This window comes from Cottoperca gobio, chromosome 23 (assembly GCF_900634415.1).
Source record: "Cottoperca gobio chromosome 23, fCotGob3.1, whole genome shotgun sequence".
NCBI classification, from domain to species: domain Eukaryota; kingdom Metazoa; phylum Chordata; class Actinopteri; order Perciformes; family Bovichtidae; genus Cottoperca; species Cottoperca gobio.
Window position 1 is genome coordinate 6,875,001 of NC_041377.1, and position 17,240 is coordinate 6,892,240.

The window sequence follows — 17,240 nt, forward strand, 5'->3', positions numbered from 1 at the left end:
TTGGTTGTAGCCCTGCTGTGAGGAGTTTGGGTCTACTGGTGGGTGGAGCACCTCTCTCCAGCAGCCATGTCGGGCTTCAATCTACTGCATCTAATAACCAAGAGCCAGCCTGTAGCTCTGAGGTCCTGCAGTCTTCCCTCAGGTCCACTGACTGGGTGCTGTGTGCCTGCTGTGCTCTGCCTCTCTAAAGCCTTAACACCTGGCTGGTGTGTCAGCATGTCTTTACTGTCCCAGTCTACGTGTGTTCACAATGATGTGAGCTGCTTTTAGTTCTATTCTCACATTTTGATCGGCCTTCCCAGGGAATCCCGATCAAATCTTTGCGGTGAACGATGCTCGAGAGCTCCTAAATTGGGCCAAATCTGAACAGGGCTGGTTATTGGACCGTTTGTATTTGCTGTTGTGGCAGTGAGTATCAAAACGCCCAGGCACTGCAACTACAGCATCTGCTTGATCGGATTCTTTAGTCCTGTTTACTCATTCTTTGATAAGATATTGCCTTAAAGTCTAGTTTATATGAATAATCTGATTATATGTGTACAAACAAGATTTCAAATGAAAATATTTCAAACAAAGAAACAAAGTTAAATATAATCCACATTGTGGTTATATGCATTTGCTTTGCATGTATGCATTTAGTGTCCAAATTAAATGGAAAAAACGGATCTTAAAAGGCAATTATTCGGCCTCTTGGCTTTCATAACTAAATCGTTTTTGTATTGTGATATGAAATTTCCATGCCACATTAAAATTCAAATAGTGAGATGAAGATCGGAGGGATGTGAATTCTCAGTGTTCACAACTAAGGTGGTGAAAGAAGGAAAACTTTACCTCTTACAGTAAGAAGGTTCTGAAAGCTGTGATTGGACACTTTATTGTTTTGCACGTCGGCATGGAAAATGCTTTGAAGAAAAGAGAAAAAGCTGTGCTCTGTGTTTTAATATCGGCACCGAAGTGTAACGCACCTCTTTTCTGTGTTGTGGTCACAATGGACAAATCATTCATTCAGCTATTAAAGGCTAAATATGCTATGTTTTTAACTAACTAAATGAATCCATAAAAAGCAAATGCACATAACTCTGTATTTCACTTAATTTCTTTGTTTGAATTGTTTTTATTTAGGCATTTTAAATCTTCTATAATTACATGCCAACTATAAGGGTTCTTAAAGGACCTTATTGTTTCAGTGGTTTGTATGTTTTAGCACATTTACTACAAACGACTCACATTTTGTAAACCATGCTCCAGGAGTAATGTTTCTATTCATTTCTGTACATTATGAAAATCACTTGGCAGACTCCTAAAACTTTGATTTTATAATCCAGACATTTCAAATAATAATGTATCTTTCACAAACGTCGCAGACTTGATATTCAGTTTTGAAGTGATTTTCATACTGTACAGAAATGAATGGAAATTCGAACTGCATCCCAAAAGCTGTAATGGAGAAACATTTATTTGCAGTCATATTTTGCGGCCACTTGAATCCAATAAATCCCTCCCAGGTTCTGAAACATCGGACAAAAAGAGCCGTAGTAAAGTAATCCAGATGACTGAGTAAACCCGGCTCTTGGAACAGTTCCCTCGTGTAGAAAGTCTCGTTGTGGTATCTGTACTAAAACTCAGGTAGCATAATTACTAAGAGGTTCCAGATATTCAAGACCTGAAGAGTAAAACATGATGTTTACATCAGCGCGGGCTCTTCTGTGTCACCATGCAAACATCAGCGCCGTTGGGCGGTCCAAAAACATGAAATGGTTCACGTCTCCTTGAGTTCGGCATCTGTTGAGTTTGTAGCTCTGCTCACTTGCTGCCGTCACACAGCTGAACTTTGAAGTGCTAACAGAATAATGAAATGATTCACGCTTTGCTTCCTCGCAGCTTGCATGCACTAATTGTTGTGTTTTTTTTTGTTGTGGTTTAACTTCACACTTAATGTTAAAAGGTTTTATTGCTCATGGGTTCTTTTTTTATTTTTTGTGTGTGTTTGGACGAAAACAAGATGTATGTTTTTAGCCTTGCACTATCAGCGTCGGTTGTCCCTGCAGAATTATTACTTCGAGATGTATTTATCATGTCAGAAAGATGAAGCCCTGAACAGCTGGCAGTGACACACACACACACACACACACACACACAGAACGTCACCTCAGGGAAACATCCTCTTTAATAAAGGGCTCACATCTCTCCCATAGTTCATTCATAAATGCAGAGCTCACAATGTCAACATAGGGGAATAAAGATGTGGTCATAAATATATTTTAATGTCCAATATTATCAGACAATAATAACTGCTAGTGTGCTGCTGTCTTAAAGTCAAACGTAAACACTGTTTATGGTTTATTTTCTTTCACCCACCTGTGTCTCAGCATGATGTTGAGACGGGAGGAAAGTGTTTCCTGCTGCCATGTGAAGACCTGCATAGTTTAATATTTGTGTCCTTCCTTGCTTCCCCGCTCAGGAGCACGTAGGACTAAGAAGACATGGCCAGTGAGCTTCCCTCAGGAGGAGCTGAAGAAACGCCTCACACCGGCGCAGTACCATGTTACCCAGGAGAGAGGAACCGAGAGGTAGAACCACAAGCACTTTAACATTAAGGTTTCTGGATACGGGATGCGTGCAGTTCTCCGTGGACATCAGCGCTTTGATACTTGCAGTGTTTATAGACGTTCTCAAGATTGGCTCACTATTCAAAGTCATAAAAAATGTGCGCCCTGGTCGCAATTCGGTTACAAAATCCTGGCCCAGTCCGCGCTGTCAGCCCAACAATCAATCACACAAAGCTCATTCTTTTCAAAGAAAGCATAAGGTTGCCCCCATGAAAGCACTATTTGTTGTTGCTCCCGACAGCTGTTGGGAAAACAACAATTGCTCAAACTGTATTTTACATTTCACTAATGCGTCCATTCTCCACAGTGCCTTCACTGGAGGGCTCACACTTAATAAAGATGAGGGGACCTACACTTGTGTTGTCTGCAGCACCCCGCTGTTCAGGTAAGAGCCTGTGTGTGTGTGTGTGTGTGTGTGTGTGTAATTACAATGAAATTAATCAACTATTTCTAATTGATATTTGTTTCTTTTTATAGCTCGGACACTAAATTTGACTCTGGATCGGGTAAGTTAAACCGCACGCCAGTTTCTCACCTGCCTCTTTCACACACTGGGTCTACTTTTGGCCAAGCAGGTTGCATCTCTGAAGCCTGTAAGCGACAACATGGTTCAGTGTGCTGGGATTTTGACTTATGTTTTGTGGAGGGTTATGATCTTGAATGTGCAGGACCATGCATTAGTTCATGCTATAAACCTTGTGAGCTGTCTTCAGTGTTGAGATGTGATCATGGACCTGTTACATATACTAGACAAGCAAACAGTCAGTCAGCAGGGGGCACTGCCCCCCATCTGGACACAAACACACTGTGTGTGTGTGTGTGTGTGACGTCACTCTCAGGGACGAGGTAGGGTTTCTCTAAAGAAGTGAAAGTGAAGCTGAGCATTTAACATTATAAAACAAATGCTCAGAGCTGGTTTGGAAAACAAAGATATGGTAAAACTCCTAGTGGGAACACAGTTAAGTAATGCTAGGAAAGCTTTGCATACACTGTTTTATGCTCATATAATGTAAGTATACGACAAAGCCAGACAATGTCAGGTGGCTAACAGCTCCATGAGGCTGTACAGTGGTGCTTTGAGCTAAATGCTAACACCAGTATGCTTCACAATGGCAATACCACCTTTATAGTTAAGCATACTAGCATGCTAACATTAGCCACTTAGGATTAAAGTGCAGCTGAGACGGATGAGAATGCCATTAGTGTTGCAGGTATTTGATCATCCCAGTATTGGACACATTGAGATGTTGACTTGATGATGGTGCTGGAGGAAAAGTCAGAGGATTACAGAAGTTATTAGGATTCATCATCTCGGCAGCATGAAGATCTGGTACCAAAGTTCATCCTGTAGTTGTTGAAATATTAAGTCTCTGAACACCAGGCGCACCATGTACTACCAGTGCTGTCCTCTGCACGTCAGTCCACCTGTGTGCTAACACCTTCCTAACCTGACGCCGTCATGTGTTCAGGTTGGCCGTCCTTCTTTGACCTTATGAAGGAGGAATCCATCACTGTGACGGATGATTTCTCCTATGGGATGCACAGAGTGGAGGCTACCTGCAGCCAGGTACACTATAAACACTGCACGACACCCTAACAGCATCTGTTGTTTTCTCCTTTAGCACAGAGTCCATCATATCAGAGGCATCATATTTTACAGTGTACAATATCATACCCAGCCAAGGTCTGCATCCCTTTGACCAAAATGTGGATCTTCTGGATCCAGTAAAAACAGCGCCCCTCTGCACCCACGCTGTATTCCACTTTTATATCTTCTGGCAAGTGCACATGCCTGATACTGTAAAACCTTGGTGATGAGTGATGGCACAGCTCGTATGTTGCTTTCTCTTAAAGCTAATCTGTATTTGTTGAATCTAACGACGTCATCATTTTAAGGACGCTGTTATGGAGTAAAGGTTATATACAGTGCTTTTAACTGCTCTGTTGTTCTTATTCTCCAAACCTTTTGGGTCAGACCCCCCCCCCCCCCTTTAAACAACAGAATCTGTAATTGGATTCTCCCATCTGTCGTAGAAATTCAGCCGATACAAACTAAACCAAAGGGTGGTGAGAAGTAAATCTATTATACTGAAATATGGATACTTGGTTAAAGAAGTGAGGAAGGAATAACAAAACAGAGTGTCAAACAGTCTGTCGAGACGTTCAAAGTGTTGGAGAATACAATTAGACTACTGTATATGGTCACCTAGTGGGTGGCTATGTTTACAATCGGCTGTGCAACTAAGCACACGCAGCTGATACAAGAGATACAAGAATGTCAAGGTGACCCGACCACAGTGTACTTTGGTCTCTGTCTCTGTAAGTGGGACAAACACTAGATGAGCATATAGAAAATAAGACAACGTATGAGACAAATCAAAATGACCATTACACATCATAAGTACTAAGCAAACCTTTCATAAGAACAGGAGAAACTGTTGACTCGGATGAAAAACACTTCACGGGGACTGAATCGACTGTTTGCCTTCATCGCTCGCTCGTGTGAAGTTTAGCCATCATTTAAAACATTATCAACTTGTTAGCAAAATTCCAAAAAGCTGCAAATCAATCTTCCCCATTGTGTTTCAGTGTGGCGCTCACCTGGGACACCTGTTTGAGGATGGACCAAGACCCACAGGCAAACGCTACTGCATCAACTCGGCCTCATTGGGTTTCCAGGCCAAAGATGCGACCTCCTCCACCTCCGAGGGTGGAGCTGCCGGCAGCTCGGCGAGCGATGGGAAGACGGAGCTCTGAAAAGACACTCATGAACCACAGCGGACTGACACCTGCGTAGGGAGAGCTCACATGCATACAATTAGTTCTGGTTCTGTGGTTTTGATTCGCAATGTAAAAGTAGACAAGGTGATAATAATGTGAAAGGAAGGAAGGAAGGAAGGAAGGAAGGAAGGAAGGAAGGTAAGGTGCTCAGGCCTCACACACAGACCCTGTACCATGTATAATCTATCACAAGCTTCCAAAACAGTCAAAGCTGCAAGACTCACTGTATCAGCTGATCGCCTTAAAGGGAACTTCTTTTCCCTTAATACCCTTTAATGTTCTAGATCTGGGTAGTAGTAGCATTTGGCCTGCTAATTTAAGTGCTGTGTAGTAGTAGACACACACACACACACACACACACACACACACACACATATACATATATATATATATATATATATATATATATATATATATATATATATATATATATATATATATATATATATATATATATATAGTAAAGCTTTTTTATATTCTAGCTAAAACTAAATATTTTATTAGAGTATATTTTTGAAGTGATATTTGATACTGAGAGGTAGATTTGATGACGTCGTCTATGCAAGCGCTCCCGTCAGCAGCGACACAGGCAGTGACGGAGAATACTGTGACAGTTAGCATCTTATTGTGGCCTTTTAGGTCACTTCCTGTGTTTGTCCCTTTTTTAGTTTTCAGTTTGTGTTCACAGCTTGAATTATAACTGTTGAATAAATAAATGAATAAAATATGGAGAAACACTGTGACTTTCTTGTTCCATGTTTTTGAAAAGTGTTAACCGTCATTATACAGCTAGAGTTACAGTTATAAAGTAATCTCAACTCAAGGTTTACTTACTAGTTTCTTTAGAGCTTTTAGGTTTGGATGTGCCAGCGTCCCCTTGAGGAAAGTAAATAAATCCTGTAAACAAACTTGAAAACCGATTAGAAATAAATCAACTGATGAGAGTGAGTAAAGAAAAAGCCAAATCAATAAACAATTAAGGATTAGAAAGTGGAAAGAACGTCGGGCACCTCGTCTCAAATGGATGTTTTTAAGTTCTAAATGATGTTTTGCATTTTGTAGTAATCTCACGAGTCATGGGAAAACGCCAATTTGTCACATTTAGTTTTAAATTGTAGTGTTTGTTATTAAGACGATGGCCCCTGGGCAAGAAGGGCCCCTATTTAAACACACACACACACACACACCCATCATCATCTATCATTGTTCCTATAGCATGAACTTAAATGTTAGTGGGCATTAAAACTAATAACTATCAATTGACAAAGGTATAGTATTTACATGCAAACTAAGCCTTAATTGGGAACACCTGCAAAGCTCCTTGCCTCACCATGCACGGCGCATGGCGGTAGTTTAGTGAGTCACGATTATTATTTTTATTATAAGAAATAATACAGACAACATTACAGTAGAGGGGTCTAAGTTAAGGGGGTCTGCAACCCGCGGCTCAGGAGCCTCATGCGGCTCTTTAACCTCTCTGTAGTGGCTCCCTGTAGCTTTGACAAAAAACAAAAACATGGAACTAAATATTTATTTTAATGTATTTTTTGTTGCGCAGTGGACAATCTTTCAAAGGGAGGCTGTTGTGAATTGTTTAAAAGCCAAAGAAATGAACACCACCACCATGTGGATGAAAACACACATAAACGGACATATTAAACATGCCACTAATCTTTCCTTCTCTTCAAAAGAGTTTGGTGTTTTCCTTTTGTTGAAACAGTTAAAAAATATCAATACGATCGCAACAGTTTCCTTTATTGTCATTCTGTAATTTCATAAATGCAACAAATATAGTATAACTATATATAAAATGTATAAGCTGTGTTATCAAATATGTTTACGGCTCCAGACAAATCTTATTTGGTGGAAGAGGGGGCAAAATGGCTCTTTTGATAGTAAAGGTTGCCGACCCCTGCAGTAGAATAACACAATCCTTAAACATTAAGGATTAAGTCCGTGTGTGGGAAAGACCTGATGGCTAAGCCCCAGCAATGAGAGCGTTTATGTTCTGGATACAATAAGGAATATTTAAAAGTGAGGTGTGTTTACACTGCAGAGTGGCAGTATAAAGCTGGTGGTGGTGGGGGAGGCTGGGAGGAGACAGCTGGAGCATTTTAAAGCGCCGTCCCGAGGTCACACAAACATCGGGAGGGCATCGGTAGGAGGAAATGATCTATTTACAGACAAGATTCCTGAAGTTCTGATTAGATTTTTTACAAAATGCGGATAAAACGTTGCTGTTCATCGTGAAGAGGGGAAAAGACAATTGAATGCAAGAAAGCATTGAAACAAGCTCAATATTTTAACTGTACACATGTGTACTAACGAAGACCTTGACTAATTGCCTCACTGTAAAGTTAAACACTGAACCACAATGAAACGCTTACAAACAGCTGACTGCCAGCCTGCACACATGCTCTGCAACTGTACATAACTGCTGAGCACGCTGTATTTGTACTGAAGAACATTGCGGTGGGACACAACAAAACAAACTAGGCAAACTATTTCACTTCAGAGTTGTTTGTTACATGCCCACAGTGCTCATTTAGAATTTGAACTGACACTGTAAAGTGTCAGACTGCTGCAGGGATGATGTATTGTTGTCGGCCAACATGAAGGTTAGCGTTGCTCTGGTTCCCTCGACAAAAAGCTAAGGGGAATTTTTCATGGGATTTTGGATTATACCAGAAAATAAACAAAAGCTTATGATAATCTTCGCAGATAAACACCATTTTATGGAGCGTAAATCACCAGAAGTAAAACGCTAATGTTAGGCTATAAACAAACTTCACCAAAGATGCATGACTTTAACCTCACCACCACTGAGGAGATGAGTTTCCCTCTGCAGTCTTATTTAGCCACAAATTCACAAGTGGGGTATTTATTGCCGTATTTGATGTTTTAAACTTGAATATCTCTTAAGCTTGTGTTAACCACAGACCTTATGTCAGGCATTTGACCAAAAACCCATTCAAACAACCCATTGACTTTGAAACAAGCGAACCAGAAGTGCAAAAGTACTAACGCGTGCTAACACTCCTGCAGCACTCACTCACTACTGACAGTGTAGTGTTGCTCCTATGCTAGCCCTAGTGGTAGTATGAGGTAGTTTCCATATAGAGAAGGGAATAGTGTCTTTATAGTCGTGTCCAATGCTATAACTACCTCACAACCGTAATTTAACATGGCGTCAGGACTTCTGCTCGACTAGAAATAGAAACAGAACTTTTGTTCACTAATTGTTCTACCAGATCTACAAATCTACAAATGGTGGGCCGTCTATAAGCGTCTGTTGCCCTAGTTTTTGTCGTGTGTCCCGCAACGTTGGCACTAGTTGTCCCTTGTCTGCGGCTTATGACAAGTCAAGATGGTTGTATGATTGCAGAGTACTGTGGATTAACATTAAAGCACTAAATTCAATTTATACGATTGTAAGTTTGGGTTCAGTTACCTTGAGTGATTTTGGCTGATGTGAGGCTTCCATGTTTGTTTGGTGGTAAGGAAGTATTTGATGCGTATTGCCGTTATAGTTCAGGTTTAGGTGAGAGAAGCTTGTCCTGTCACTCTGTAAAGCTAAGGTCATCGCTACAGACTTTATATTTGGCCTGTTTGGGTCTGAAAAACAACTTTCGCGACATAAAAAGAAGACAAGGAGACAAGAGCTGAGTGACTGAAATGTAGCAAAACGCAAGTTGGCCATTTAGTGTATGACCCAGTGAGCCTGGATGATGGCTGGTGTAATGTGTTTTCCCCCCCAACTCTTTTAATTTATTAAAACAAAAAAGATCTTCCGCCAAGTGCCCCCAACAAAAGATCGGTCCAGACGAGAAAAAAACAACACTTTTCTCTCACATAGAGATCCCACATCCCATCCCGTGTGACCTTTGACCTAGCCTTAGTCCAAGTTGGTGTGTCCAGCACCATAATTCGTCCTGAAGATTTCAAGGTCCCTTTAAAAAATAAAATAAGAATAACACCCTCTACATGGGGGATAATTCATAAATGGCTTCCACATGTTCAGAAACCTTTAAGCACAGAAGTGCAATATTTGCTCTTGAAGGGACTTTGCGCAGCGTTTCCTTTGGAACAAGAGGTTTGTTTGCGGGGGCACTATTACGGGGGTATAATACAATTCATATAAAATAAAGTTTAAAAAGTAATTTTCCATGACCTTTGAAAGGATTATGCTGCTGACAAAAAAATCAGACATTGAAACTTACCATTTGAAGTTTAGTACAACCGAGACTTGAACCTCGCAGGCCAAAATCGGGTCCCATCCAGACATCCGGTCTATCATGCCATGTAAAATATTATTTGACTTTGCAGTCTGTTTTAAATGTACGGTTAAAATTGGGTACATTTCTATGCACAGGCCACCAAATCCGGGGCATGTCCCTGTAAAACGGAGACGTCTGGTCATTATATGCTTGGATGTGGTAAGGGGTTTTGGTACTTATTAAATGTAATTCACCAGGGAAGTGTAACTATACTGCAGACCCAAGTCTCTGCTAACAGTGAGAAGCAGGGTGACAGCTGTTTCATTCGAATTGCAACTACGTCACATGCATGTCTGGTTTCTAAAAGGTGTAAATTCAGAGGATCTGAATGGAGAACCTCCATTATGTCCTTCTTTTTACGCCTTTAAGCTGTTGAATGGGGCTGAAGCACTCTGCAGCACTCATAGAAGCATTGGCCATTTAAAGCAACATTTAAAGGGTGGTGTTGCTTGCTGTTGCAGACAGTGCAGGGGCTGGCCAACACTCTCAGCCTCTCTGGAAGCAGAAACAGGAGAAACAAAGGAGGGGTTTGTCTGTCAGAGGAAATGGCAGGACTGATGACAATTGGGGATGGGACAGAGTGGAAACATATTTAGGGAAGGAGAAGTGAGAGGCCAGTTATTCTTAAAGCCAAGGATGTTTGGAATATGTTACCTACTCATGTTGCTCTTGATTAATTAAGAGGGCTTGGAGGGGCGGAAATGGGGGTTGGGGTGGGAATTTGGGAGCACTTAGCGGAAGAAGCAGCTCTGGGATCAATTATGAACCTGGGGGCTCCGGAGCCTCCTCTTTGTACCCACTGTTGACTTCAGAGAATCTGGGACCGAATGACAGTTAGTCTTTAAAAAGACACGGCAACGCTGTAACACTGAACAGGGCTACTGGGGCATCTGTACTCAAATCCTTTTCCTTCCAAACATACATCTGGAGGAAAAGACTAGATCAAGGCTATGAGCCAGCCATCAGGAAGAAAAGAGATATGAGGCCACCCAAGAGTTATTTATAGAAATAGCAGGATAGCAGCAGGTCCTCACACCACTGGGTTCTACTCCCAGTCGTGAGGACTGTGGGAAACTGAGCAAGAGTTATAATTCAAAGCGTTGTGAGAGAGATGTGCATTAGTGGACGTGATGCACAATGTTTCTTTTATGTAACTTCACAGAAGAAAGACTTTTTACATTTGCATAAAAAGTTTGCTAACCCTAATCTCTTTAATGTCATGCGAACGTTACTAAGTTAGAAGCGTTAGCTTAAAGGATAAGTCCACATGTTTTCAACTTTATCCTAATACTTACATGACGCTGGAGCAAAGAAACATGTGAGCGGAAACACAAAGAGGGAAATTTGAGACGTAACGACATCATCGGTTGTCTCAGCAAGTGTGTTTACATTCAAGTGACAGCGCCCTCTAGCGACCGCAGTAACTACGACGGGGGCAAAAGCAGGAAGTCAGGTGACCGTATTGTAGAGGACGAGGAAGTCGGTTCAGGCTTTTAACACAGAAGACTGCTGTTGGTTTGCTGTTCGTTCCTTAAGCTTAACCAAGTGTTTATTATTGTCACCTAGACGACAAAGCTCATCAAACCTTAGCAAAGCGGTCCCTGTATATGTGTGTTTAACAACACGTGCACCATCGTCATGCAGGGATATTGAATTCATCATCAGTAATAAGTTAAGATTTAGTTTATGGCACTAATATCGAATAAGACTTTACAAAGTGTCTCACAATACATCAGAACATGATGCACCAAAAGCACAATAAGTCTAAGCACACACACACACACACAACACACACACACACACACACACACCACACAGTTGTACTAACCTAACATATCCAGACATTGACTTACTGCATGGAATCATAATTTTACTTTTAAAGATGAACACTACAAATTAGAATGTGTGCACGCTGGTCCAATCTACACATTCTTCTTGTGTGACATGTACATGTGGGAAATGCCTTTTTGTTTTGTTTGTGTCACACTTAACCAGTTACCTTTTTCCTCAGAAGTAATCTGCCAATAAGATGTCTGTTCTGCCCAACACTACCTCTACACCACTGCTGCTTCTGCTATTTGTACTACTGTACTGCGTGTTTCTACAGCTTCCTCTGCCTCCCCCTCTTTCCAACCACTACTAACACAATTTGTTTTTTTTGATAACGTGTCTTTGCCCCGACAACTGTTCTCCCTCCGACTCTGAGCAGCTCACAGATAATGTCAGTCTGGATGGGTGAGTGTTCCTGCTGTTTGGGTAGTGACCTTGTTTGCTTTGAGTCTGCACTCACATTCCTCACATTCCCCACAGCCATCCTCACCCCCCCCCCCCCTCCCTCCTTCTCCCCATCCAGATCCTTTAAAAAATCAGTTTACCCACCACGCAACCTCTCACCAAGTGACAATGCTCAAGACAAGATTTATCTTTGCAAACATTTCTCAGAGTCAGAGCTGCTCTGGACGCAGACATCATGTTATGGGTGTTGTTGAAGCCTGCCTCAAAGAACTGTTAAAGACTGGACTGCTTGTTTATTCATTTATTTTAAATGTATTTATTCCTAATGACTTTAAGGATCCTCTGACTTTTCATCTAACGCAACTCAACCTGACAGTAAACAGACTTTATTTGATTTTTGTTGGTGCCACAGTGTAGAAATGGCGCTCCAAGCGACTGGTTGTTAAGTACAAAAGAGAAATGAAATATTTGGATTGAATCCTCAGAATCATTGCTCGACGATAATGTAAACATGGGGGTCACTTTCATTGCAAATGCAGAAGATTAGCAGCTATAGGAAAGCAGCTACTATAGTCGGTGCTAGGGCTAAACGATACGTATACATACATACATGGGTTACGATTCAATCTAATTGAACATGTATGGTATGGTACCAGGTATGTAATGTAATGATTACCAAAGCCTTCATTCTTCCCAACACTGAGAGAGCGCATAACTTTGCAAATTAAACAGTTGAGGTTGCTATACATCAGCATAGTGTCTCGCTAAGTGTGCTCTCAGAACATACTTTGTAACAATTACACATGTTCATTTTGTACTCTAGTCTATTTCTTCTGGATTAAATGGATAAACGCTTCAGAAGTGTTGATGGTTTATCTTGTAGGTAAGAAGTCAGTGTGGATGGTTGGACATAAACATGACGATAATCTTTCCCTTAGTAGATTTAGACACCTAAACCTAACCGAAGCTCAGTGTGTAAGGCAACGGTGAACGCCCTGTTTTGAGTTTAAAACCATATGTCATGCATTATTTTCATTATACTCATGTATGGGTTTTTGAAACATAGTGTGTTGTGCCGCATTGGAAAAGCTGATGGTCTAAAGTATACATGTATGTGTGTGTGTGCAGGAATGGAGGAGGCGTTGTTCCAAAGTGATACCAATGACCTGAACACTCTTAATGTGGATTAGTGAAAAGTTAAACATCCGCTTGTTGAGACACGCCTGGAGCATGTGAAAAGAAAGACACCTAGCCTGTTGGCTTTGAAGTGAGCCAATTCTACCAGCAGCTGCTGCTGTCACTTCTGTGTGTCTGCCCCATGGAGTAAGCAACGTTTCCTGCCTGCTTTAGGTAACTTTCCCCCCATAAGAAAAGTGTAGGGTGCTTGGGGGGGGGGGGGGGGGGTCAGTTTGAGCTTTTAAAAGTTTCCTTGGGAGCGTTGGAGAAAGATAGTAGCAGCTGTTCTTGTTTTGAAGTGTGCTAAATGTTCCTGGTGGATGACAAAAAAGAAAGGAAAGAAAAGAAAGAAAGAAAGAAAGAAAGAAAGCCCGGAGAGTTGTTTGGTTTGACACATCTAGCTTGTACAATCCAGTCACTTAAAAGACTACATATACAAATATAGGCTGTAATGTCTCTTTGGGTCTATTATGTAAACGTTTATTTCCTGCATCTTCACTGATTCTTTTTTGTCTAGCCAGTCATTACTTTTCAAGGTGGGTGGGCTGGAGTCTATCTCAGCCAGCTTCAAACACCCTGGACAGGTCTCTAGCCCGCTGTAACTCTTAACACAGACAGACTGTAGACAGAGAAACACACAGACATATCCCATTCATAACAGGCATTCGGAAAATAGACCAGTCTGAAAAACAAATCGAAAGTTTGAAGGAAGGAAACACACTTTAGACAGATTCTTACGGCTCTGGAAGGTTGTCGAAGCAACGATCCTTGGTGTCTTCTGTTGCAACACGTGTGATGTAAACAGTACAATTACATCTTTTGTGGTACAAAGTAATCCACCTGGATTGTGTGCTTGCAAATAGTTGATTGGCCAACGATGTGTGTTGCTGGATGATGTCATTGCGCTGCGGCAGGTTCAATCCAGGTTCCTAAAACCAGAAGGCTCTCGGGGTGGCAGTGTCTAGGCTACGGCATGGATTGCCATGAAATCTTCTAGAGGGATTCATGGTTCCCTGAGGATGAATCCTAATGACTTTGGTGATCCTCTAACTTTTTATCTAGCACGACCAGCAGATTAACATTTTTGGCTTTGCCTATTGTTTTGCCAAGGCTCTCTGTAGCCCCTTTTCACACATGCATGCACTGCAACCCAGAAAACTATCTAGAAATGACCTGCTGTATGTGAGAACGCAATCATCCAGTGATGGCCTAGTGGTCTAGTGGTACGCCTTCTGAACAAAACACTAGAAGGTCGGGAGTTCAATACCAGTGCTGCCACCATTGTACCCCTGAGCAAGGTACTCAGGTAACCCTGAGTTGACATCAAACAGGCTCTATCCTGCCAGCTCCCTAGTAATAGGTAATGTCTGATTCAGCCCATGTAGTAATAAAGTAGCTCCTTGTCCAGAGATTTCACTGTGAGGGAGTGGACATGTTGATTACAGTTCATTTAGCTGATGCTTTTGTCCAAAGCGACTTACTGCAAACAATCGTGAGGATACAACTCCGAACAGCGAGAATCTTGCAAGTACATTAGCTTCAAATAAGCCAAACCAATATAAGTGCTAGATACAGAAATACATTTTTATTCATTAGTGGCCAAGGTGCAGTCGAAACAAGTGGGTTTTCAGTCTGCGCCGGAAGGTGTGAAGACTTTCTGCTCACCTGACATCAATGGGGAGCTCGTTCCACCATTCTGGAGCCAGGATAGCAAACAGGTGGGTTTTATTTGAGGGGCATTTGGGTCATCCATTGAGCTGATTGGCCGATGCAGAGCGAAGTGAGCGAGCTGCGGTGTATGGTTTGATGCCTGGATGTAGGAACGGCTTGATGATGACATTTCTATCGCTGTTGGTGTGAACCTGAAGAGAACAAACACCCCAGGGTGAATAAGAAGGGCCACTTACACGAAGACGCCAAAGAAAATGTCCAGCTAGCGAGACAACGAGATTCGGAAACTCTGTTGTTTATGACCAGTAAAAGGGAAACTCCAGACAATGTACGGATCTGATTTTCCTGATATTGTCTGGAGGTCATGTGAGAAAACGGCTTAGTGTGAGCAAGCCATCTGTGTCAACGTAGTAATCTCATTGAAATGAATGAGGAGGCCGTATTTATTTGATGAAATGCTAATCTCAGTCTCAGCAATGACCAGTCCTCCTGATACAGATCAATTTTACATTTTAAGATCTTTCCTCAAATCAGAACTAATACTATACACTGTTTGTAGTGAGGCAAGACAAGGCAATTTTAGCTATAGCGCATATTTACACTATACACTACACTATATACACTACAAGTAAACTCAGTGTGCTTTATAAAAAAGCACAATGCCCAGTAACATGTATAGAGGTATATACAAATTAAAAAAACAAGAAAGAATGCAACAAAAACTAAAGAAGAACAATAAAGTGTTACATGTATATAAAGCATATTCTATTGCAGACGTGTGGAGGAACTTTGAGATGCTCTTGAGGGGCCTTGAGGCCAGCAGATGGAGCCTTCTCCCTACTGATTCTGAGTGTGCCTAATAAAAGATGGCTGGGTATTACTGTTAACCAAAGAGAAAGTCCCGCTCAGCCTTTTTAAAATGTTATGTTTATAACTGATCATAAAACAAAAGGTGGTAATCATGTTTGCCAGCACATCAGCATCACAGCAACACAAGGTTACTAAACCTCTCGTTATAAATCTAAATATGGTGAGATCTCGGCAGAATGCCCCTTTTAGTTGTAATCTCTTCAGGGTGCTGAGAAAGAGCCCTTAGTATAGACTATGTAGCAATGTGACCTCCGACCTCTGTGGGTGTGGTGGCTGGATTCCACCACAAATCCATTGGAGTCAACTGCACTGCTTTAAAGGTCACTGTTTTTTTTTTCTCCTTTTGCTATCGCCTTCCTCTGTATCTGCCATAGGAAGTAAACACACCACTTTGTGACAGAAAACACGGAGGAGAATCACTACTGTGAGGTTCAAATCATTATCATGTTGGTGTACAGTTATGACTTCTCCCGAAAGACAGGTTAGTCAACCTGAGCTCGCTGTTTCAGCTTCATTTAAAGCACTGACTTCACACAGCACTCAACAGAGGTCAGGATGCGAATGTTTCTGGCCAAAGGTCGCAGTGCAATTAAGTAGGGTCAGCTGTCTGGTTATATGAGGCCAAATTACAATAACATGGAAGCAATGACGGGCACTCGAGTGCAACCGGCCAAATAATGAATTCTAATTGGAGACGACATGTAAATAGAACAAAAAGGCCATGTTCAGTTTGAAGTTGGGAGCACACCAGTTTAGCCTTCTCCTGGCAGACCTCTTTAAAGTCCATCAAAAGACCTTTAATATGAAATAATGTTCAAAATAAAATACGTTGTGATAATGAGGAGTTTCGTCAACATTTAACTTCTTGTAACTTAACGTAACATATATTAACATATGCTTCTGTTACTTCAGATCAGGGCTTTAGTTAAGATCACTCAAAGGTCCAATGTGCAACATTTCCTCATTAAATCATCCAAACAACGACTAGACCTATGTTAGATATTTTGTCTAGTTGTGTACTTACATTACATTAGAGAAATCTGTTGATTCGTTTCATTTGGTCGCCGTATCCCCTTTGTCGTGCGTAATGGTTGTTTAAGCCACATTTTTAACATATCCTTTTAGATCTTTATTCTTTTTAACTATATATTTTAACCGTATGAAGGATTTTAGTCACATCTGGATCTTAAGTTATCAGAGAAACCAGCTGAGCAAACGTTAGTGGCAGCCGAACAGCATCGAAGAACAGTGTTTTTTAAAAACTTTTTTTTTACATAAAACTCCTTTATTCAGTGTTTTTAAGTTCTTTAGGAGACGATGAGACTTCTGCGGATAATTTGGTTTCCGGTTCAAACCTCCTGAACGTCTGGATCTTAAGTTATCCGAAAAACAAGCTGAGCAAATGGACATCCTAGTCCGCCAAATAGCATTGGAGAAACACTGATTTTTAAGAAACTGCTTTTATTCAGTGTTTTAACCGGTGGGTGTAAATTGACAAAAAAAAGAACAAGACAGTATCCACTCAATATTCTTCACACTGTTGTTTTACTGTTGGTTATAGTAACACACACACACACACACACACACACACACACACACACACACACACACACACACACAC

The 17,240-nt window shown here is 41.3% G+C and overlaps 1 protein-coding gene across 5 annotated transcripts in view; it reads left to right on the forward strand.

The window, feature by feature from the left end:
• msrb3 (methionine sulfoxide reductase B3) overlaps positions 1–5,780 on the forward strand; it is a 10,641-nt gene extending 4,861 nt beyond the window's left edge. For 3 of the 5 annotated variants that reach the window (XM_029462297.1, XM_029462298.1, XM_029462299.1), the window contains exons 2-7: positions 1–142; positions 2,462–2,570; positions 2,917–2,994; positions 3,087–3,115; positions 4,079–4,176; positions 5,199–5,780. The exon at positions 1–142 is cut by the window's left edge. In XM_029462297.1, the coding sequence (XP_029318157.1) occupies positions 67–142; positions 2,462–2,570; positions 2,917–2,994; positions 3,087–3,115; positions 4,079–4,176; positions 5,199–5,366 (558 nt within the window). In that variant the 5' untranslated portion in view covers positions 1–66 and the 3' untranslated portion in view covers positions 5,367–5,780. The remainder of the gene's footprint in view (positions 143–2,461; positions 2,571–2,916; positions 2,995–3,086; positions 3,116–4,078; positions 4,177–5,198) is intronic. The other 2 variants (XM_029462295.1, XM_029462294.1) reach the window with 1 other exon arrangement.
• The last annotated feature ends 11,460 nt before the right edge of the window (positions 5,781–17,240 follow it).